Source organism: Salmo salar, chromosome 01 (genome assembly GCF_965601325.2).
Source record: "Salmo salar chromosome 01, fSalSal1, whole genome shotgun sequence".
NCBI classification, from domain to species: Eukaryota; Metazoa; Chordata; class Actinopteri; order Salmoniformes; family Salmonidae; genus Salmo; species Salmo salar.
This window is the reverse complement of record NC_138291.1, coordinates 178924134-178948537: the sequence shown is the minus strand read 5'-3', so window position 1 is coordinate 178948537 and position 24404 is coordinate 178924134. Positions and strand designations below refer to the sequence as shown.

General features: G+C 42.5%; 1 protein-coding gene and 1 long non-coding RNA gene across 4 annotated transcripts; one reads left to right on the top strand and one right to left on the bottom strand.

Annotated features, from left to right (window-relative positions):
- Positions 1–6192: 6192 nt before the first annotated feature.
- LOC106572199 (thioredoxin-like protein 1) lies at positions 6193–20560 on the bottom strand. Of its 3 annotated transcripts, XR_014379022.1 has the most exons (9): positions 20265–20508; positions 19239–19335; positions 18825–18998; positions 13284–13406; positions 8549–8618; positions 8141–8313; positions 7329–7433; positions 6396–6814; positions 6193–6360 (listed from the first exon to the last, which is right to left on the bottom strand). XR_014379022.1 is itself a non-coding variant. In XM_014146194.3 (8 exons), the coding sequence occupies exons 2-8, from the start codon at positions 19296–19298 to the stop codon at positions 6785–6787; spliced, it is 735 nt and encodes a 244-aa protein (XP_014001669.3). In that variant the 5' UTR covers positions 19299–19335; positions 20432–20560; the 3' UTR covers positions 6193–6784. The 3 variants fall into 3 exon arrangements, 2 of the variants coding, with proteins under 2 accessions (XP_014001669.3, XP_014001635.3); XM_014146194.3 differs by having other exon boundaries at positions 6193–6814; positions 20432–20560; XM_014146160.3 differs by having other exon boundaries at positions 6193–6814.
- Positions 20561–20658: 98 nt separating this feature from the next.
- Positions 20659–22181, top strand: LOC123726661 (uncharacterized). Its single transcript, XR_006758757.2, has 3 exons — positions 20659–20950; positions 21278–21313; positions 21703–22181. It is a non-coding gene; the product is annotated as an uncharacterized LOC123726661 (long non-coding RNA).
- The last annotated feature ends 2223 nt before the right edge of the window (positions 22182–24404 follow it).

Sequence of the window (24404 nt, the reverse complement as noted above, 5' to 3'; positions counted from 1 at the left end):
CTCTAACCACGTCCGCAGTAACCCCAAGACTTCCACGTAGAGAACATTATAAATATCAGCCCACACAGAGAAGCACGAGATTGAACTTCCCCGTTAGTTAATACTATCAACGTTTCCCTTTACTGTGGAAATTGTGATCGAATCAACCCAATATTAGCCACTTTCGAGGCAACATACAGAAACAAAACGAAATATGCAACAGATTTTGTTGTAGGCAGAACACATCAGGAGTAGGATTCTATTGGTGAGCCGGTGAGGTATAACCAATCAGAGCTGCAGTAGGACCTATATGCAAATAGACCATTGCCATATATGGATCTGTGCCATTTACTTTGAACTGGACTGTGTTTACAGAATGAGTGGTTTTGAGAAAATGTATTTGTTTTGAGATCAAAGCGAGAGCTGCATTTAGCCACGTGTGCATATTTTGTTCATATCCTAGTTAGTGAGTTATTAGCCTGGTTATAGATCATTAGTCGTCAGCAATAAGGGAGCGAATGCTTCCTACATCGTTAAGATGGCGCCGAAGAGGATGGCTAACATTTACATGCTCCTAACCAATTGTGCTATTTTGTTAGTTTTTTTCCCTTGTTTGTAACTTGTTTTTTTTTTACTTATTTTGTACATAATGTTGCTGCTACCGTCTCTTATGACCGAAAATAACTTCTGGACATCAGAGCTGCGATTACTCACCTCGAACTGGAAGAAGCTTTTTCCTTTAATGAGTCCGACGAGAAGGATATACTGCTCTCCCGGGAACAGGCCCAGATCCACGTCAATTGCGTGAAGAAAAGACGGAGGAAAAGAGGACGCAGATCGGGCTGCCTTCTGAGAAACCATAGGTGAGCGAGTAAACTCCCACTGCCATCCGTCCTACTTGGTAACATGCAATCATTGCAAAATGAAATTGATGACCAACGATTACGATTATCCTACCAACGGGACATTAAGAACTGTAATATCTTATGTTTCACAGAGTCGTGGCTGAACGACGACACGGATAATATAGAGCTGGCGGGATTTTCCGTGCACCGGCAGAACAGAGACGATACCTCTGGTAAGACGAGGGGTGGGGGTGTGTGTCTTTTTGTCAATAACAGCTGGTGCCCGATGTCTAATATTAAAGAATTCTCGAGGTATTGCTCGCCTGAGGTAGAGTACCTCATGATAAGCTGTAGACCACACTATCTACCAAGAGAGTTCTCATCTGTATTATTCGTAGCCGTCTATTTACCGCCACAAACAGATGCTGACACTAAGACCGCTCTCAACCAACTCTATAAGGCCATAAGCAAACAAGAAAATGCTCATCCGGAAGCGGTGCCCCTAGTGGTCGGGGACTTTAATGCAGGCAAACTTAAATCAGTTTTACCAACAATTTTTTTATTTTTACCAAACATGTGCAACCAGAAGGGAAAAAACTATAGACCACCTTTACTCCACACACAGAGATGCGTACAAAGCTCTCCCCTGCCCTCCATTTGGCAAATCTGACCATAATTCTATCCTTCTGATTCCTGCTTACAAGCAAAAACTAAAGCAGGAAGTACCAGTGACTCGCTCAATACGGAATAGGTCAGATGACAGAATGTTCCGGGATTCATCCAATGGCATTGAGGAGTCATCGGCTTCTTTAATATGTGCATCAAGATGTCGTCCCCAGAGTGACCATACGTACATATCCCAACCAGAAGCCATGGATTACAGGCAACATCCACATCGAGCTAAAGGCTAGAGCTGCCGCTTTCAAGGAGCGGGACACTAATCCGGACACTTATAAGAAATCCCGCTATGCCCTCAGACGAACCATCAAACAAGCAAAGCGTCAATACAGGATTAAGATTGAATCCTACTACACCAGCTCTGACGCTCGTCGGATGTGACAGGGCTTGAAAACTATTACGGACTACAAAGGGAAACCCAGATGCGAGTTGCCCAATGACTTAAGCCTACCAGACGAGCTAAATAACTTCTATGCTCGCTTCGAGGCAAGCAACACTGAAGCATGCACGAAAGCACCAGCTGCTCTGGATGACTGTGTGATAACACTCTCGGTAGCCGATGTGAGCAAGACCTTTAAACACTTCAACATTCACAAAGCCGCAGGGCCAGACAGATTACCAGGACGTGTACTCAAAGCAAGCGCAGACCAACAGGCAAGTGTCTTCACTGACATGTTCAACCTCTCCCTGACTGAGTCTGTAATACCTACATGTTTCAAGCAAACCACCATAGTCCCTGTGCCCAAGGAAGCGAAGGTAACCTGCCTAAATGATTACCGCCCCGTAGTACTCACGTCGGTAGCCATGAAGTGCTTTGAAAGGCTTGTCATGACTCACATCAACAGCATCCTCCCTAACACCCTAGACCAGGGGTGGGCAACTCCTCACACTTTTTCTCCATCCCTGGCAAAGACAGCATCAATGCATCAAATTGCATTCTAAACTGAAGATCATGATTAGGTGATTACTGGAGTCAGGTGTGTTAGCTGGGGCTGCGACAAAACTGTGAAACCAATCAGGTCCTCGAGGACAGGAATTGCCCACCTAGACCCAGTCCAATTTGTATACCGCCCCAACAGATCCACAGATGACGCAATCTCAATCGCACTCCACACTGCCCTTTCCCACCTGGACAAATGGAACACCTACAGTAAGTGAGAATGCTGTTCATTGACTACAGCTCAGCGTTCAACACCATAGTGCCCAAAAAGCTCATCACAAAGCTAAGGACCCTGGGACTAAACACCTCCATCTGCAACTGGGTCCTGGACTTCCTGACGGGCCGCCCCCAGGTGGTAAGGGTAGGCAACAACATGTCTGCCACGCTGATCCTCAACACTGGGGCCCCTCAGGGGTGTGTACTTAGTCTCCTCCTGTACTCCCTGTTTACCCACGACTGCGTGGCCAAACACGACTCCAACACATTTATTAAGTTTGCTGATGACACAACAGTGGTAGGCCTGATCACCGACAATGATGAGACAGCCTATAGGGACGAGGTCAGAGACCTGGCAGTGTGTTGCCAGGACAACAACCTCTCCCTCAATGGGAGCAAGACAAAGGAGCTGATAGTGGACTACAGGAAAAGGCGGGCCAAACAGGCCCCCATTATTTACAGTGACAGGGCTGTCGTGGAGCAGGTTGAGAGTTTCAAGTTCCTTGGTGTCCACATCACCAACGAACTATCATGGTCCAAACACACCAAGACAGTGGTAAAGAGGGCACGACAACACCTTTTCACCCTCAGGAGACTGAAAAGATTTGGCATGTGTCCCCAGATGCTCAAAAGGTTCTACAGCTGCACCATCGAGAGCATCCTGATCGGTTGCATCACCGCCTGGTATTGCAACTGTTCGGCATCTGACCATGAGGAGCTAGAGAGGGTAGTGCGTACAGCCCAGTACATCACTGGGGCCAAGCATCCTGCCATCCAGGACCTATATAATAGGCCACCGGACTATTACATTGACCCCCCCCCCCCTCCATTTGTTTTGTATACTGCTGCTACTCGCTGTTTATTATCTATGCATAGTCACTTCACCCCTACCTACATGTACAAATGACCTCAACTAACCTTTACCCCCTCACACTGACTCGGTACCGGTACCCCCTGTATATAGCCTCGTTACTAACCTGTACCCCCTCACATTGACTCGGTACCGGTACCCCCTGTATATAGCCTCGTTACTAACCTGTACCCCCTCACACTGACTCGGTACCGGTACCCCCTGTATATAGCCTCGTTACTAACCTGTACCCCCTCACACTGACTCGGTACCGGTACCCCCTGTATATAGCCTCGTTACTAACCTGTACCCCCTCACACTGACTCGGTACCGGTACCCCCTGTATATAGCCTCGTTACTAACCTGTACCCCCTCACACTGACTCGGTACCGGTACCCCCTGTATATAGCCTCGTTACTAACCTGTACCCCCTCACACTGACTCGGTACCGGTACCCCCTGTATATAGCCTCGTTACTAACCTGTACCCCCTCACACTGACTCGGTACCGGTACCCCCTGTATATAGCCTCGTTACTAACCTGTACCCCCTCACACTGACTCGGTACCGGTACCCCCTGTATATAGCCTCGTTACTAACCTGTACCCCCTCACACTGACTCGGTACCGGTACCCCCTGTATATAGCCTCGTTACTAACCGGTACCCCCTGTATATAGCCTCGTTACTAACCGGTACCCCCTGTATATAGCCTCGTTACTAACCGGTACCCCCTGTATATAGCCTCGTTACTAACCGGTACCCCCTGTATATAGCCTCGTTACTAACCGGTACCCCCTGTATATAGCCTCGTTACTAACCGGTACCCCCTGTATATAGCCTCGTTACTAACCGGTACCCCCTGTATATAGCCTCGTTACTAACCGGTACCCCCTGTATATAGCCTCGTTACTAACCGGTACCCCCTGTATATAGCCTCGTTACTAACCGGTACCCCCTGTATATAGCCTCGTTACTAACCGGTACCCCCTGTATATAGCCTCGTTACTAACCGGTACCCCCTGTATATAGCCTCGTTACTAACCGGTACCCCCTGTATATAGCCTCGTTACTAACCTGTACCCACTCACACTGACTCGGTACCGGTACCCCCTGTATATAGCCTCGTTACTAACCTGTACCCCCTCACACTGACTCGGTACCGGTACCCCCTGTATATAGCCTCGTTACTAACCGGTACCCCCTGTATACAGCCTCGTTACTAACCGGTACCCCCTGTATATAGCCTCGTTACTAACCGGTACCCCCTGTATATAGCCTCGTTACTAACCGGTACCCCCTGTATATAGCCTCGTTACTAACCTGTACCCCCTGTATATAGCCTCGTTACTAACCGGTACCCCCTGTATATAGCCTCGTTACTAACCGGTACCCCCTGTATATAGCCTCGTTACTAACCGGTACCCCCTGTATATAGCCTCGTTACTAACCGGTACCCCCTGTATATAGCCTCGTTACTAACCGGTACCCCCTGTATATAGCCTCGTTACTAACCGGTACCCCCTGTATATAGCCTCGTTACTAACCGGTACCCCCTGTATATAGCCTCGTTACTAACCGGTACCCCCTGTATATAGCCTCGTTACTAACCGGTACCCCCTGCCTCGTTATTGTTATGGTGTTACTTTTTTATTATTTACTTTATTTAGTAAATATTTTCTTAACTCTTCTTGAACTACATTGTTGGTTAAGGGCTTGTAAGTAAGCATTTCACGGTAAGTTTATACACTTCTTGTATTCGGCGCATGTGACAAATAAAGTTTGATTTGATTTACAAGAGCACAAAACGTGTTCATTTCTAGACATCTTTGAAAAGCCAGTCAGGTAAAGAGCTTTGTTTTTGTCTTAAAGTGGCAGTGTTGTATTTTGAGACAGCTTATTCAAGGCTAAGTAGCCAATAGGCAGAGGGTAGAATAATTTGTCTGATTCTCTGTAATAATGGTATGGGAATAATAATGCATTTTATTTTGTAAAAGTGGTTTCTTGCATCAAACAACACAGCATTTTCAGTCACATCCTTGTCTGAAGGACAAGCGGACAAACAGGTTCATGTCAAGCCCTGTGTGTTTATTTTCAAAAGTCTCATGGAATGTAGTCCTACATTGAATACCACACATTGGCTGCTACTGTAGGCTGAATGATAGAACAGCTATTTCCATGTTAAAATATTTTGGGATACATTTTCTCCATTGTTTTTGATGGTAGGCCACTCTGATAGGCCTAGATTATGATCAAATAGTCACAGTAGTCACAGCCTGTGTTCACAGTAAAACTGAAACTTAAAGTGGGTACAGCCTCAGTGTTCACAGTAAAACTGTAAGTTAGACCAGGTAGTTTCAGTGTTCACAGTAAAACTGGAACTTAAAGCAGGTACAGCCTGTGTTCACAGTAAAACTGTAACTTAAAGCGGGTACAGCCTCAGTGTTCACAGTAAAACTGGAACTTAGTGCAGGTAGTTTCAGTGTTCACAGTAAACAAACGTGCACTGGAAGTTGTACAGAATTTTCACAACTTTCAAGTTTGACTCAGCAGACCTGAAATTTGGTCATCGCTGAAAATCTGAGGGAACCTTGGGTGTCAAAGATCTCTTTTCCTTGTCTTTGTGACGTGGTGTGGAGCAACCTTACTTTCTTTATTAAATTCAAGAGACATCAAATACCAACAAGCCTTTTTGGATTGTGTTTTTATTTACAGTGTTTGTCTGAATTACAATAAAAATGTTTGAATGAATTGATTGAGATGCCTCATCTTGGTAATTTCACTGGCGGACATGGACGACAGCTCATAGACTTTCACATCCAAAACAGCACCCTATTCCCTATATAGTGCACTACCTTTATAGAACCCTATTCCCTATATAGTGCACTACCTTTATAGAACCCTATTCCCTATATAGTGCCCTACTTTAGATCTCAGACATGTCTTTGGATCCTGGATCAAAGCCCTAACTTCAGGATGAATACCAGGTCCAACAAAAAGCATTGTAGTATAAAGGGTCAAAAGCAGTGCACTATATAAAAGGGAATATGTTGCCATTTTGGACACATCGTTGGTTGTCAGTGTTGTATTACAGTAGAGCTGACTCTGACCCGGACCCATCCAGCAGCTTTGGCAGAAAGACAGGGATCAACCGCAGAAATATGGCCATTCCTCTCCTCTCCTCTCCTCTCCTCTCCTCTCCTCTCCTCTCCTCTCCTCTCCTCTCCTCTCCTCTCCTCTCCTCTCCTCTCCTCTCCTCTCCTCTCCTCTCCTCCTTATTCAGTGACTCTCTCCTTTCTTGCCCACAACCTAGTCAAACAAAAACACAGCCATGTGGAAAAAAAAAAAAAATGCAAACAATTAAAACTATCAAAAAGTTTCTATCCAATTGTTCTAGAGATTCCCCAAAAAATTCCCAACAATGTGTTTCCAACAAACAGACTTGTTGCAGATAAAAACCAGTGTGTGATGAGGTAAGGCAGACAAAATGGAACTTTTTGCTTATATATATATATATATATATATATATATATATATATATATATATATATATATATATATATATATATATATATATATATATATATATATATATATATATATATATATATATATATATATATATATATATATATATATATATATATATATATATATATATATATATATATATATATATATATATATATATATATATATATATATATACATACACATCATTGCAGATCTCATACAATCTTGACAAGGACATTGTGAACATACTTTAATAGACCGGTTCCATCTAACATGAAATACTACGCTGTTGGTAGAGGGCAGAACTCACCCGTTTGAAGTCATTCATGTTCGTTGCCTGTACAGGGGTTCCAATAAAAGTAAGGTAATTGATTTTAGTCGTCTCTTCATCCCCTTGGTTGTTCTTCACAAACATCTGTTAGAACAAAAACGGAACAACTTACAGATTATATATTATTACAGGGGACACAACCGGTAGAAAATAAAGGATGTCACTTCACGCAGGGTTGGTTGGAACCTAGATTGCAAATCAAGAAGTATTGCAACACCTTATAAGCATTATTAAGATAGATTCTTTATATCACAGCTAGAGTAATAAACTCCAGTTGAACAGGAGAGGAAAGTATTGCCACTAGATGACAGCATTGTCCTATATTTACATAACTAATTACACCAGGGCTACATCTCAATAGTTAAAACTGGTTTCCTCCCTCTCCTCCATTACACCAGGGCTACATCTCAATAGTTAAAACTGGTTTCCTCCCTCTCCTCCATCAAAAACAGAGTTAAGAACGGGACAAGTGAAAGGAATTTCCTGAAAGGCTTAAACTACATATACATATATATATATATATATATTTCTTTTTTATTCATCTGTTATTTAAGAAGACAGGGCTCACTCTTTTTCAAGTGAGCCCTGTCCAAGAAAGCGAGATATATATATATATATATATATATAATATAGTTACACTGGAGACAACATAAAACATAACCATGAATGATATCGAAGTAGTCAGTTCGCAGATGCTCTCATGAACGAGCAGTGCATTGAACTCCAAGTACCTTTGCCGATCATTTCAAACTATATCACAAAGTAACACCTTCAAAACAGTTGCTACTTACGGTGACGCTCTGAACGTTCTGGAACTTGACGTATCTCAGTGGAATCAACCCGTCGTCCTTGAAGTCCTCCTCTGCCAGGTCCAGGGTCTGGGTGGCTTCGCTCCGCTCAGCATCGTCAAAGTCCATGGAGCGAGGCAGGTTAATGAAGATCTTCACACACTTTGGTGCCTGGGCTGTAACAGGGAAAAAAGGAATGTACAAGAATGTATGACACAACGAGGCAACCCAAGCTATCATGGGAACTCAACACAACACATGACTGTGATCATTCCAGTAAAACACCAAAATATACTCAATGGGTAAAGGATGATATTTCAAAGGCTTTTCTTGAATAAAATTAGACTAGTACGGGTGTTTTACTAGGAACGGAGAAACCTTTATGTGCACCCAGGAAGAGTAAGGACTCACCGAAGTCAGAGGACTGCAGCTTCATTGAGTACAGCTTGACGGGTTGGTTAAAGGCCATCGTAACGAGGAGCTGTAGGGGTGAAAATATGGGTTAAGTGAGGAGTGTAACTTCACAGACACGTAAATCTACTAAGACGGTTTACCCTGCAGGTTGGAATGAGGTGACACCAGCCAGGAAGACTGTTTACCCTGCAGGTTGGAATGAGGTAACACCAGCCAGGAAGACTGTTTACCCTGCAGGTTGGCCTGAGGTAACACCAGCCAGGAAGACTGTTTACCCTGCAGGTTGGCCTGAGGTAACACCAGCCAGGAAGACTGTTTACCCTGCAGGTTGGCCTGAGGTGACACCAGCCAGGAAGACTGTTTACCCTGCAGGTTGGAATGAGGTAACACCAGCCAGGAAGACTGTTTACCCTGCAGGTTGGAATGAGGTAACACCAGCCAGGAAGACTGTTTACCCTGCAGGTTGGAATGAGGTAACACCAGCCAGGAAGACTGTTTACCCTGCAGGTTGGAATGAGGTAACACCAGCCAGGAAGACTGTTTACCCTGCAGGTTGGAATGAGGTAACACCAGCCAGGAAGACTGTTTACCCTGCAGGTTGGAATGAGGTAACACCAGCCAGGAAGACTGTTTACCCTGCAGGTTGGAATGAGGTAACACCAGCCAGGAAGACTGTTTACCCTGCAGGTTGGAATGAGGTAACACCAGCCAGGAAGACTGTTTACCCTGCAGGTTGGAATGAGGTAACACCAGCCAGGAAGACTGTTTACCCTGCAGGTTGGAATGAGGTGACACCAGCCAGGAAGACTGTTTACCCTGCAGGTTGGAATGAGGTAACACCAGCCAGGAAGACTGTTTACCCTGCAGGTTGGAATGAGGTAACACCAGCCAGGAAGACTGTTTACCCTGCAGGTTGGAATGAGGTAACACCAGCCAGGAAGACTGTTTACCCTGCAGGTTGGAATGAGGTGACACCAGCCAGGAAGACTGTTTACCCTGCAGGTTGGAATGAGGTAACACCAGCCAGGAAGACTGTTTACCCTGCAGGTTGGCCTGAGGTAACACCAGCCAGGAAGACTGTTTACCCTGCAGGTTGGCCTGAGGTGACACCAGCCAGGAAGACTGTTTACCCTGCAGGTTGGAATGAGGTAACACCAGCCAGGAAGACTGTTTACCCTGCAGGTTGGAATGAGGTAACACCAGCCAGGAAGACTGTTTACCCTGCAGGTTGGAATGAGGTAACACCAGCCAGGAAGACTGTTTACCCTGCAGGTTGGAATGAGGTGACACCAGCCAGGAAGACTGTTTACCCTGCAGGTTGGAATGAGGTAACACCAGCCAGGAAGACTGTTTACCCTGCAGGTTGGCCTGAGGTAACACCAGCCAGGAAGACTGTTTACCCTGCAGGTTGGCCTGAGGTGACACCAGCCAGGAAGACTGTTTACCCTGCAGGTTGGAATGAGGTAACACCAGCCAGGAAGACTGTTTACCCTGCAGGTTGGAATGAGGTAACACCAGCCAGGAAGACTGTTTACCCTGCAGGTTGGAATGAGGTGACACCAGCCAGGAAGACTGTTTACCCTGCAGGTTGGAATGAGGTAACACCAGCCAGGAAGACTGTTTACCCTGCAGGTTGGAATGAGGTAACACCAGCCAGGAAGACTGTTTACCCTGCAGGTTGGAATGAGGTGACACCAGCCAGGAAGACTGTTTACCCTGCAGGTTGGAATGAGGTAAGACCAGCCAGGAAGACTGTTTACCCTGCAGGTTGGAATGAGGTAACACCAGCCAGGAAGACTGTTTACCCTGCAGGTTGGAATGAGGTAACACCAGCCAGGAAGACTGTTTACCCTGCAGGTTGGAATGAGGTAACAGCAGCCAGGAAGACCGTTTACCCTGCAGGTTGGCCTGAGGTAACACCAGCCAGGAAGACTGTTTACCCTGCAGATTGGAATGAGGTAACACCAGCCAGGAAGACTGTTTACCCTGCAGATTGGAATGAGGTAACACCAGCCAGGAAGACTGTTTACCCTGCAGGTTGGAATGAGGTAACACCAGCCAGGAAGACTGTTTACCCTGCAGGTTGGCCTGAGGTAACACAAGCCAGGAAGACTGTTTACCCTGCAGGTTGGAATGAGGTAACACCAGCCAGGAAGACTGTTTACCATGCAGGTTGGCCTGAGGTGACACCAGCCAGGAAGACTGTTTACCCTGCAGGTTGGAATGAGGTAACACCAGCCAGGAAGACTGTTTACCCTGCAGGTTGGAATGAGGTAACACCAGCCAGGAAGACTGTTTACCCTGCAGGTTGGAATGAGGTGACACCAGCCAGGAAGACTGTTTACCCTGCAGGTTGGAATGAGGTGACACCAGCCAGGAAGACTGTTTACCCTGCAGGTTGGAATGAGGTAACACCAGCCAGGAAGACTGTTTACCCTGCAGGTTGGCCTGAGGTAACACCAGCCAGGAAGACTGTTTACCCTGCAGGTTGGCCTGAGGTAACACCAGCCAGGAAGACTGTTTACCCTGCAGGTTGGCCTGAGGTGACACCAGCCAGGAGAAGCATACTAGAGGTCGACCGATTAATTGGGGCCGATTTCAAGTTTTCATAACAATCGGTAATCGGCATTTTTGGACACCAATCATGGCCGATTACATTGCACTCCACGAGGAGACTGCGTGGCAGGCTGACCACCTGTTATGCGAGTGCAGCAAGGAACCAAGGTAAGTTGCTAGCTAGCATTAAACGTATCTTATAAAAAAAACAATCAATCTTAACATAATCACTAGTTAACTACACATGGTTGATGATATTACTAGTTTATCTAGCGGGTCCTGCGCTGCATATAATCGATGCGGTGCCTGTTAATTTATCATGGAATCACAGCCTACTACGACAAACGGTTATTTAACAAGCGCATTCGCGAAAAAAAGCACTGTCGTTGCACCAATGTGTACCCAACCATAAACATCAACGCCTTTCTTAAAATCAATACACAAGTATATATTTTTAAACCTGCATATTTAGTTAATATTGCCTGCTAACATAAATGTATTTTAACTAGGGAAATTGCGTCACTTCTCTTGCGTTCTATGTAACAGATTCAGGCTATATGCAGCAGTTTGTGCCGCCTGGCTCGTTGCGAACTGTATCAAGACCAACTTCGCCAAACGGGGGATGACTTAAGAAAAGCTCATTTGCGAAAAAAGCACAATCGTTGCACGACTGTACCTAACCATAAACATCAATGCCTTTCTTAAAACCAATACACAGAAGTATATTTTTTTAAACCTGCATATTTAGCTAAAATAAATCCAGGTTAGCAGGCAATATTAAACTAGGGAAATGGTGTCACTTCTCTTGCGTTCATTGCATGCAGAGTCAGGGTATATGCAACAGTTTGGGCCGCCTGGCTCGTTGCGAACTAATTTGCCAGAATTTTACATAATTATGACATAACATTGAAGGTTGTACAATGTAACAGGAATATTTAGACTTAGGGATGTTATCCGTTAGATAAAATACGGAACGATTCCGTATTTCACTGAAAGGAAAAACGTTTTGTTTTTCGAGATGATAGTTTCCGGATTTGACCATATTAATGACCTACGGCTCGTATTTCTGTGTGTTTATTATGTTATAATTAAGTCTATGATTTGATATTTGATAGAGCAGTCTGACTGAGCGGTGGTAGGCACCAGCAGGCTCATAAGCATTCATTCAAACAGCACTTTTGTGTGTTTGCCAGCAGATCTTCCCCTGTGCTTCAAGCATTGAGCTGTTTATGACTTTAAGCCTATCAACTCCCGAGATTAGGCTGGTGTAACCGATGTGAAATGGCTAGCTAGTTAGCGGGGTGCGCGCTAATAGAGTTTCAAATCGGTGACGGCACTCCCTCTGAGACCTCGAAGTAGTTGTTCCCTTTGCTCTGCAAGGGCCGCGGCTTTTGTGGAGCGATGGGTAACGATGCTTCGAGGGTGGCTGTTGTCGATGTGTTCCTGGTTCGAGCCCAGGTAGGAGCGAGGAGAGGGACGGAAGCTATACTGTTACACTGGAAATACTAAAGTGCCTATAAGAACATCCAATAGTCAAAGGTATATGAAATACAAATCGTATAGAGAGAAATAGTCCTATAATTCCTAGAATAACTACAACCTAAAACTTCTTACCTGGGAATATTGAAGACTCATAGTTAAAAGGAACCACCAGCTTTCATATGTTCTCATGTTCTGAGCAAGGAACTTAAACGTTAGCTTTTTTACATGGCACATATTGCACTTTTACTTTCTTCTCCAACACTTTGTTTTTGCATTATTTAAACCAAATTGAACATGTTTCATTATTTATTTGAGGCTAAATTGATTTTATTGATGATAAGTTAAAATAAAAGTGTGCATTCAGTATTGTTGTAATTGTTATTACTACAAATAAATAAATAAAATTGAAAAAAAACAATAATTAAAAACCGGCCAATTAATCGGCATCCGGATTTTTTTTGGGGGGGGGGGTCCTCCAACAATCGGTATCGGCGTTGAAAAATGATAATCGGCCCATTATTAACCAGGTGAGTGAGATTTTATCCTTGTAAATATAGAAAAAGGACAACAGATGCAAGTTCTAACCTGTAAAGTGTACTAGAAAGTACCCACACTGAAGTGAACAATTTCAACACGCTCAGACCGCTCTGAACTAATGAAGGAGACGGTGATGGCGATATATCCTCAGACTCACCTGCTCATCACAGTCAGACTCCAGGTAGGTGGTGTCCTTGACTAAGCAGTTGTCAAAGCCGCTTTCGTCACTCTCATTTAGGCACTCACAGCCAGCTTTGTTCACAAACGGCATCAGGTCCATCTGAACACACAGACACAGTATCAAAATGATTCAGACAAGGCAAGCCCATGTTAAGTCCACATTAAAAGCCCATGTTAAGTCCACATTACAAGCCCATGTTAAGTCCACATTACAAGCCCATGTTAAGTCCACATTACAAGCCCATGTTAAGTCCACATTACAAGCCCATGTTAAGTCCAAATTACAAACACAAGAGCAGCTTCACAGCATGCAGCAGCCCCACCTGAAATGTTAACTTTGCTTTAGAGAAATGGAGTATCCTTTTGTAGTGGATAGTTAGCTCTGCTTCTGTCTTTTCTGTGACGTTTAGATTTGAGCCATTTAAACAGACGTTCTTATCCAGAGCGACTGAGGGTTTTTAAGTGAATTCATCTTAAAAGATAGATATGTGGTTGTCCCACCTAGCTAAGTCACAGTAATTAGGGCCGGGACGACACCAGTATCTCAATGGGGTTTTTTTACTGGCAAAAATGAAAACCCGAAGCAGACCAAACTCTTTGATCCTTTAAAAACCTGCTGTATGTAAAATATTGTGCTATAGTTGTGAAAATAAATAAATAAGACTCTCTCTGACAACATAATGACCTTTGTTTCCAACATGCTATTTTCCTAAAGAAGTGAAATCTGCTTTGTACGCCGATACTGGTATAATCCCAGCCCTAATAGTAGCTACACGTTTCCTCAATAAAGTAACTATCAGCAAAGTCAGAGCTAGTCAGAGACCTGTCCAGAAGTACTGCCATACTGGATCCAGAATTGTCTTGGCTTGGCTCTGTTGTATTAATGGAGCTTCTGCAGTACGCTGTGTTACAGTCCAGAAGCTTCTGAGTTGGAATCCACTCTGTTATGGGGCAATTCCACTGGAAACAGAATGATGCTGAAACGAATCGCCAAGCCGACTAGGTCTGTCGATGTTGAACCCTAATTGCTACTGTGAGTCACTATGGATAAGTGCGTCTGCTAAATGACTAAATTGTAACTTAAAATGTTAACAATCGGAGTCTCAGCATCATTATTTTACTATGGAATTGCCCCCTTATAGAGTGAGTACACCAAACATTAGGAAAACCTTCCTGATGTCAAATAGGGGAGAGGTGTTGTGCTGCGAGGTGTTGCTTTATCAGGTTTGCTGTTCATCTGAGCAATATGAGATGGAAGGAAGTTCCATGCAATAAGGGCTCTATATAATACTGTACATTTTCTTGAATTTGTTCTGGATTTTGGGACTGTGAAAAGACCCCTGGTGGCATGTCTGGTGGGATAAGTGTGTGTGTCAGTGCTGTGACTTTGCAAACAATTTGGGATTTTCAACACATTAATGTTTCTTCTAAAAATAAGTGATGCTGTCAGTCTCTCCTCAACTCTTAGCCAAGAGAGGCTGGCATGCATAGTATTTATATCAGCCCTCTGATTACAATTAAGAGCAAAATGTGCCACTCTGTTCTGGGCCAGCTGCAGCTTAACTAGGTCTATCCTTGCAGCACTGGACCAATTGTCTCAAGGCTTAAAAATCCTTCTTTAACCTCTGTCCTCCCCTTCATCTACATTACTTGAAGTGGATTTAACAGGTGACATCAATAAGGGATCATAGCTTTCACCTGTGTAACCTGGCAGGTAGGAGCATTGGGCCAGTAACCGAAAGGTTGCTGGATCAAATCCCCAAGCTGACAAGGTAAAAACCTGTTGTTCTGCCCCTGAGCAAGGCAGTTTGCTTTGCTTACTTAGGGGATACAGGGTCCTCGATGGGATCATTTCTTTGTAGAAGGACTGAAAACCTCATTTCTGGTGACTTTTTAAAAAGGACATTCTACTCTAAAATGAATAGGAAAAAAAGTATATAAAATAAAATGTCCACCTCCAGTAATGAGCCCAATAACATACTGGTAAAAAAAATATGTTACAATTATTTTATTAAAATATTGGATCACATAGCCTATGGTCTATATGATCAGATGTGCTATTAGCAATAAGCATTATTACCTATAGCCCAACTGATGAAGCATAGTGGCCGTAAAATGTACATAGGCTGAAGCATTAGGGTTTGTCCATCTGCATTTACCGCATTGGACACAGCATCCTGATTGTTATTAAAGCTGCAATATGTCACTTTTTTGGTGGGATCCTGACAAAATTCACATAGAAACGTGAGTTAAAGATCTGTCACTCATTGAAAGCAAGTCTAAGAAGCGGTATAGCTGTTATATGCACTATTTCTATGCTTCCCGTTCTTAAGTTCTCTTTTTGCATCTTTCCAACAAGTCAGTTTGTCAAATTTCTGCCCTGCTAGAGCTGCCCCCGGTCATCCGTAAGCGTATTGTGAAGTTGGGATAATCTCTGGCTGGAGCACATAAAGCAGTAGCAACAGAACGCGGATCGGGGAGCCAAATGAACGGCTCTTTCAAAAACCCGATTCGGTTCCTGACCTTCACCAAAAAGAGCCTTTAGTTCGCAAACTACCATCAATATTGCCCCTAAGCCATTCTTGAAACTCTGGTTGTCACTGTATTTGTAAGATGACCCCACTTGCACAATTGAAGGAGTAGTGAAATAAATGTAGTAGAAATGGAAAACTGGGATGCCCCTCTTCTTTTTTCTTTTTTTAACAAACCAAAACTGATTTCAAAAGAGTTTCCCCCGTAATTGCATTAAGAATTGTTGTGCATTGACTGCTTGTAAGAATACATGTTTCCCTCGCTATGGGTCTCACAACTTGAATGTGCGTGGAGAGGAATATTTAAGAGTATATTTGATTTATCTTGCATTGAACACACATCAAGCCGACTAGGTAAATAGGTAAACTATTCTGCTATGGGGTTGTCTGATTTTGTTTTAATAACGTTACAAAAATAGTAGCACTTGCAAGTAATCCATCCACCTGACAGGTTTGGCATATCAAGAAGCTGATTAAAACAGCATGATTATTACACAGGTGCACCTTGTGCTGGAAAGAAGACCACTAAATGTGCAGTTTTGACACACAACGCCACAGCTGTCTCAAGTTGAGGGAGGGTGCAATTGGCATGCTGACTAATGAATGAAATGAAATGTATGCATTCATTACTGTAAGTCGCTCTGGATAAGAGCGTCTGCTAAATGACTAAAATGTAATGTATATGAATGTCCACCAGAGCTGTTGCCAGATAATTGAATGTTCATTTCTCTACCTTAAGCCTACAACCTTGTTTTAGAGAACATGGCAGTATGTCCAACCAGTCTCAAAACCGCAGACCACGTGTAACCATGGCAGCCCAGGACCACCACATCCAGCTTCTTCACCTGCGGGATCGTCTGAGACCAGCCACCTAGACAGCTGATGAAACTGAGGAGTATTTCTGTCTGTAATAAAGACCTTTTGTGGGGAAAAACTCATTCTGATTGGCTGGTCCAGGGTACCCAGTGGGCGGGCCTGGCTCCCAAGTGGGTGGGCCTATGCCCTCTCAGGCCCACCCATGGCAGCACCCCGGACCAGTCATGTGAAATCCATAGATTATGGCCTAATGAATTTATTTAAATTGATTGAGTTCCTTATATGAACTCAGTAAAAATGTTGAAATTGTTGCATGTTGCATTTATATTTTTGTTCAGTATACTTTGCCATTATTTTTTTACTTTTGTTTATTTGGTAAATATTTTCATAACTCTTCTTGAACTGCACTGTTGGTTAAGGGCACCTCTTGGGGCTAGGTGGGACGCTAGCGTGCCACCCGTGGTGCACTCCATCAACAGCAGGTGCATTTCAAGAGCGGCAAATTTGAATCCAAATAAATGTCAAAATTCAAATTTTTCAAAAATAGAACTATTTTACACCATTTGAAAGATAAACATCTCCTTAATCTAACCACGTTTTACGATTTCAAAAAGGTTTTACGGCGAAAGCATAAATTTAGAGTATGTTAGGACAGTACATTTACAAGAGTTGTGTGTAATGTTTTGTCAAGTCAAAGACAGGGTCACCAAAACCATAAAACCAGCTAAAATGATGCACTAACCTTTTACAATCTCCATCAGATGACACTCCTAGGACATTATGTTAGACAATGCATGCATTTTTAGTTCTATCAAGTTCATATTTATATCCAAAAACAGCGTTTTACTATGGCATTGATGTTGAGGAAATCGTTTCCCTCCAATAACCGGCAGTCAAGTCAGCGTCACAAATTAAATAATTAAAATTAGAAAACATTGGTAAAATATTATATTGTCATTTAAAGAATTATAGATTTACATCTCTTGAACGCAATCAACTTGCCAGATTTAAAAATAACCTTACTGGGAAATCACACTTTGCAATAATCTGAGCACTGCGCCCAGAAAAATACGCGTTGCGATACAGACTAGACGTCATGTTGGGGAGATCTAAAATCGAAAATACTATGTAAATAATCCATTACCTTTGATTCTCTTCATCAGATGTCACTTCCAGGTATCACAGGTCCATAACGAATGTAGTTTTGTTAAAAAAAGCTCATCATTTATGTCCAAAAATCTCCGTCTCGTTAGCACATGATGTAAGCCAGCCGGACTTCTCGTCATGAACGAGGGGAAAAAATATATTTCCGTTCGTTCAAACATGTCAAACGTTGTATAGCATAAATCATTAGGGCCTTTTTTAACCAGAACATGAATAATATTCAAGGTGGACGAATGCATACTCTTTTATAACGTATTGGAACGAGGGTACCCAACATGAACTCGCGCGCCAGGTGTCTAATGGGACATCATCTTTCCATGGCTCTTGTTCGGTCAGATCTCCCTCCAGAAGACTCAAAACACTTTGTAAAGGCTGGTGACATCTAGTGGAAGCAATAGGAAGTGCCAAAATATTCCTAAACCCCTGTGTTTTTCAATGGGATAGGTTTAAAGTCAATACAACACATCAGGTATCCACTTCCTGTCAGAAAATGTCTCAGGGTTTTGCCTGCCAAATGAGTTCTGTTATACTCACAGACACCATTCAAACAGTTTTAGAAACTTTAGAGTGTTTTCTATCCATATATAATAAGTATATGCATATTCTAGTTACTGGGTAGGATTAGTAACCAGATTAAATCGGGTACATTTTTTTTATCCAGACGTGCAAATGCTGCCCCCTAGCCCCAACAGGTTAAGGGCTTGTAAGTAAGCATTTCACAGTAAGGTCTACACTTGTTGTATTCGGCGCATGTGACAAATAAAGTTTAATCTGATTTTAATATATGTATTGATTTGGGAATATATGTATAAGGCTACGCCATCTCCAAACCTGCCACACCCACTGGAGATGTGAATTGCTACACTGAACTCAAAAAAACAACCTCTCCAGAATCCATAAGACGGAAATCTGTTGCAGTGACTGAGAACTTCGACCCCTTGCTTCAGTCATTCACAGAAGTTTAAGTAGACAGAATGTCTGAGTGATACAATTCATCATATACTCACATATCCCTTGGGAATGTCTGAGTCCTCGTTGCTTCCAGGGTCATTTTCTACATGCTGCTTGATCTTCTCCTCTAGTCCTGAGGCATCTGCACCCTGATACAGATCAACGCGCACTTTGTTACGGAAAAACAAAAACGTTGGCGTTGCAGAGATGTTGTTGGTGGCAGCCGTTGCCTGAGAGAGAAAAGAGGGAGATTGACATTGAAGTCACATGCCCAATCACACACACACACTAGATTTCTTCATCTGTATTGCTCAATGAATGACATGAGGATGTCGACATGTTTGAGGCTATAAATCATTTTTTTTGTTTACAGCGTCTCCTATGAACACATGAACAACAGAATACCTGGTGTTTCGATTATGATACAGTAGGCTGTATTATCAAAACTCTTTATGCAAAAAGAACCTCACCTGACAGACTTGTACATCTACTTCAAGGAAAACCACGTGTGGGTACTTGTTACTCAGCATGTTGAAAGCAGGGGATATTCTGACACAGGGTCGACACCTGGGGAGAGAAGGAGTTTATTATGAAGCTTGTATTGTCCGACTACTGTTGTTGTTATTTTTGACGTTAGCGAAAGTTGTCAACCATACACATGGATTAACTAAAGCTAAAATAATAGCCAGGTACGTGTTCTTCACCAGGGGTGTATTCCTTCAGGCTATTCTGTTGCAAAACGTTTCTTAAACGGAAACAAACAAAACGTGCCTACCTGGGGTGTATTCATTAAAGCAAAAACGTTTACCGGAAGCAAACAGAACAATACGGGGAGGGGCCTACATGAATTTGTCCAATAGAAACTCTTTTTTTTTTTTTGCCTTTTCCGTTTGGAGTAAACGTTGTCTGTTGCACGTTTTGGAACAGAATGTGCGTAATGAATACACCCCTGTCCAATATAAACTGTCGTTTCAGTTTGCCAACTGTTTGGCGGAATGAATACACCTCGGAGCCCGCTAGTTAAAAGATGTCTGTGTGTCCCCCTTTCACTGGGAAATGCATTCTAGATTCCTATCAAAACCACCAGATAGCTAGCTAACATTGTTGTACCACAAATTATACAGAAAACATTTCACTCTATTGCTAACTAATATCAGACTACTGGGTTGCCAAGTACCGCAACTCCTCTGTGGAGTTAGCTTATCTTGCTATCTTAGCCTGTCTGATATTGCTAAGTCACAGCTGGCTAATTACCGTTAGCTAGTTAGCCAACGTTCGCGTAGCTAACAGCGTGGTGATGTCTTTGAGTTATTTCTCACGCTTTTAAGTAGCTTGTTTGAAAGTATTCAACAACCGATACACTACGAAATCCGAAACCAGTTGACCTACTAGGTAACTATACATTTGTCAATGAAATTGGATCACCCAGTTCAGTTTAGATCCTGTCTAGCATGCTAGCATCTAGCCAAGGCCTGGGAATATATTTTGAACCTTACCCTGCCATTGTGAACTTCACTACGGCAAGCCTCGAACCGGCGGCTGCTAGCTCAGGTTGGAATTCTGAATCATTCCCGATTACTTTTACCCCGACCATTTTACAGAATACAGTTGTAAATATGTATTTTATTATTTATTTTTCCGATTATATACAAAACAGTGTCACCTGTAGTATACACACTGTCCAAACTCAACTCGTCTCTCGAATCACACACTTTCTTGAGTTCCTTGACGAAAGTTAGCCATTAACCAATGAAAACCAAGCAGGGCGTGGTCAACTGGCTGAAATAAGAACTGATCCGAGGTCTGGTTAAAAAACTAAACGGGTAGCTTATTGATTACATATTTTACCATACATCTGATCCAGGAACACATGAGTGTCTACAGAACATATAGAGAAAACATTCGGCTCGGAATGTCCCACACGAGACTTGTCATTCAAAAATGAACGGATTATTAACGGATTTTTTATTTTTAAATTTAATTTTGTTATTTCCTAGTCTCTCAGTCAACACAGCCAGCTGAGCAACACTGTATTCTTCCCATAGCATAGCTAACCTAGTTAGCTAAAGCTAAGTTGCTCAACACATCTCTACAGTGGCTTTGATAACTGTCAAGATGGTGTCAAAAATACTAATTTCACTTGTATTGTTAACAAATGTTTTCGTGAACCTGAGAGCGATGGGTAAGTAGACATAGCCAACTAGCTAAAGTTCTGCGATTATTTAAAAAAAAAACAACTGTAACGATGTCTTTGAGAGACAAGTGTTCATTTTGCACACTTATTTATGTTTTTAAACTGCATAAAAAAATTATGAAGCGTAGTCGTATTCAGTTCCTGATTGGTCAACAAGCTTATTTGATGCGTCAAATAGTGTTAATTGAGGTGAATCTTTGTTTCTATGTTTGGGTCTTTGCAAAGACAAAGCTGACCGTAGATTAGTTTTCTAACTAGCTACTCATAACTAACATTAGCTTTCCATGTCTAAGCATTCTAATTCTATTGTAACAGATCCTCCGAAAACAACCGACTCCAAAGACTCTGGTGGTAAGTTGACTTTGGCTATCTAGCTAGCTAGCTATCAGTGGAGGCTGGTTGGAGGAGCTATAGGAGCTGCAATGGAATCAATAGAATAGAGTCAAGCATTTGGTTTCCGTATGTTTCCATTCCAACCATTAATGAGCCTGTCCTCCTATAGCTTCTCCCACCAGCCTCCACTGCTAACTATGTATTTTGACCATCAAAGGCCCTTACTAATTTGGTCTGACCTTGAGACTTTTTGAGGTCATGATAGGGTTTTAAATAGTTTCTCATGTTCAGGGAAAATATATTTCACATACATTGAAATGAATGACCAATGAACATCAGGGAGAATTTGAAAGAGAATGCCTTCAATCACCATCCTGCATTGTTCAAAAGTTGTTTTGGTTTCACAGACTCAAGGGTCCAAGAATCGAAGAAGAGGTGGCAAGGAGAAAGACAGGAGTTGTTGAAATTCCCTTTTTTCCTTAAAAAGGATCCTGCAACTAATGTAAAAGGAATGCAAGCCAGTGATGTAAGTTATTTGTAGGGCATCTTTGTTATGAATTAGGCTGTGGTTCTGGTGGGGGTTTCATATATTGGCATTGAGTATGGGGCATCACCATTTTAAAATGTTTTATCACTTAGAAAACACTTAGTTTTTTCACATTTATCAAATTAGGCCCAATACACACTTCATTTGTAGTCTTTGCTCACTCAGATTAGCGGCCTACTTAGCCAGGTTCAGTAGATTTTACTGATATATTTATGAGAAAAAATAAGAAACCCACACACTGCTCTTGCTACTATCACTGCTCTTTATTACGTTTTATCAAATATAACAATGTGCATTTCATAAATATTCTAATAAAGTGTGCACATAAAAAGTATTAAACATGTCTGTAAAACGTGTGTAGAAAAGAAACGAACAGAAATACTCCATTACAGGGGGACAGCTTCCACCATGAGCAATTAAAAAGAGGACTTCCAAGAAGCCAGTTTTTCAGACTGCGCCGTATATGCCACTCCACAGAGGATTATCTAGAAAAAGAAGCGGAGATGCGCAGTAGGTTTCTAAGAAGAGGCTACTGTCGACAATGTGTGAATGAAGCTCTTAATTTGGCATTAGGGAAAACATGAGATGAACTGCTACTAAAAAAAGACCCACTAAAGCTAAAGAACACGCTGTATTGTTGATTTGATTTTGTTCACCACCCCATACACTTTTGAACTCGCGTAAAGTGGGAGATGCTGTCAAGAAACCCTGGTATGTTTTATCATCGGACCCAGCTTTGCCAGCTGAATTTAAGAATCCACAATTTATTGTATATATAAGAGGTCGCAATTTAGGCATTAAATTGTTCCATGCCAACTGCCAGCCACAAAAGAAAACGAGCCAGTCTCTTTCATGCCCTCTTCTGAATGGTAGCTATAAATGCAGAGGTCGCGCACAGTGCAACAATATGATGAAGTGTGAATATTTCTCCCACATACAGGAAACGATTCCAAATTAAATGACATTTCTAACTTTAGATTTTGTGGCATAAAGAAAGTTAAGATATCAGACAAGGGGAGGTGATATAAATAATATTCTGAGTAAAATACAATGTTTTGGGATTTTGACCCTCCAGACATGATTTCCTAAAGGTCTTAATGATGAAATGCCTATGTATGTTATGGTGTAAATGTGAACATGAATTAATGCCTCCATTTCAGATTACTTTGACGTTTTTCTTACGCTGTTCCCAATGATTTATAAAAACTAGCTTGATGGGTTGATGTCCTCATTGTGGTTTTACAGACGTGTTTTATGTACACAACTTTATTAGAATAATTATGAAATTAACATTGTTATATTTGGTAAAACGTACTTATTTCCCACGATTCCAACCCCATTCGATGTGGGTGGAGCTATGTATACATAAGGGTGCTAATCATTTTTTCAAAACTCACAAAAGCTCTGACTAAGGCCTTGAGGTCGATACATAGAGCTTAATAAAAAGCAGTGATACTAGCCAGAGCAGTGATACTAGCCAGAGCAGTGATACTAGCCAGAGCAGTGATACTAGCCAGAGCAGTGATACTAGCCAGAGCAGTGATACTAGCCAGAGCAGTGAAACTAGCCAGAGCAGTGAAACTAGCCAGAGCAGTGATACTAGCAGTGATACTAACCAGAGCAGTGAAACTAACTAGAGCAGTGATACTAACTAGAGCAGTGATACTAACTAGAGCAGTGATACTAGCCAGAGCAGTGATACTAGCCAGAGCAGTGATACTAGCCAGAGCAGTGATACTAGCCAGAGCAGTGATACTAACTAGAGCATTGATACTAGCCAGAGCAGTGATACTAGCAGTGATACTAGCCAGAGCAGTGATACTAGCAGTGATACTAGCCAGAGCAGTGATACTAGCCAGAGCAGTGATACTAACTAGAGCATTGATACTAGCCAGAGCAGTGATACTAGCAGTGATACTAGCCAGAGCAGTGATACTAGCCAGAGCAGTGATACTAGCCAGAGCAGTGATACTAGCCAGAGCAGTGATACTAACCAGAGTAGTGATACTAACAGTGATACTAGCCAGAGCAGTGATACTAGCCAGAGTAGTGATACTAGCAGTGATACTAGCCAGAGCAGTGATACTAGCCAGAGTAGTGATACTAGCAGTGATACTAGCCAGAGCAGTGATACTAGCCAGAGCAGTGATACTAGCCAGAGCAGTGATACTAGCCAGAGCAGTGATACTAGCCAGAGTAGTGATACTAGCAGTGATACTAGCCAGAGCAGTGATACTAGCCAGAGCAATGATACTAGCCAGAGCAGTGATACTAGCCAGAGTAGTGATACTAGCAGTGATACTAGCCAGAGCAGTGATACTAGCAGTGATACTAGCCAGAGCAGTGATGTGTGCAGTTTTTTTTCTTTCATCTGTTACCATGCACCTGCAAAAAAGATGGCTCAGGTTTGTGACTACCTTTTGAACTGATACATTTATGAAAACTGTTTAAGCACTTGCTAATGCATTAAAACGTTGGTTGACTTTTTCAACATTTCAGTATAAAGATGAAATGCCCCTGACATACTCCATGCTCTTTGAAAACACCATCTACATCGAAACA

Bases quoted from the DNA above. Each gene is read 5' to 3' on its own strand.
- LOC106572199 (XM_014146160.3), bottom strand. From the start codon at position 20,362: ATGGTCGGGGTAAAAGTAATCGGGAATGATTCAGAATTCCAACCTGAG. The intron at 19,336-20,264 runs GTAAGGTTCAAA...TTCTCTCCCCAG, and splicing joins GTGAAGTTCACAATGGCAGG to GTGTCGACCCTGTGTCAGAA. The intron at 7,434-8,140 runs GTAAGTAGCAAC...TTGTTCTAACAG, and splicing joins AGAACGTTCAGAGCGTCACC to ATGTTTGTGAAGAACAACCA.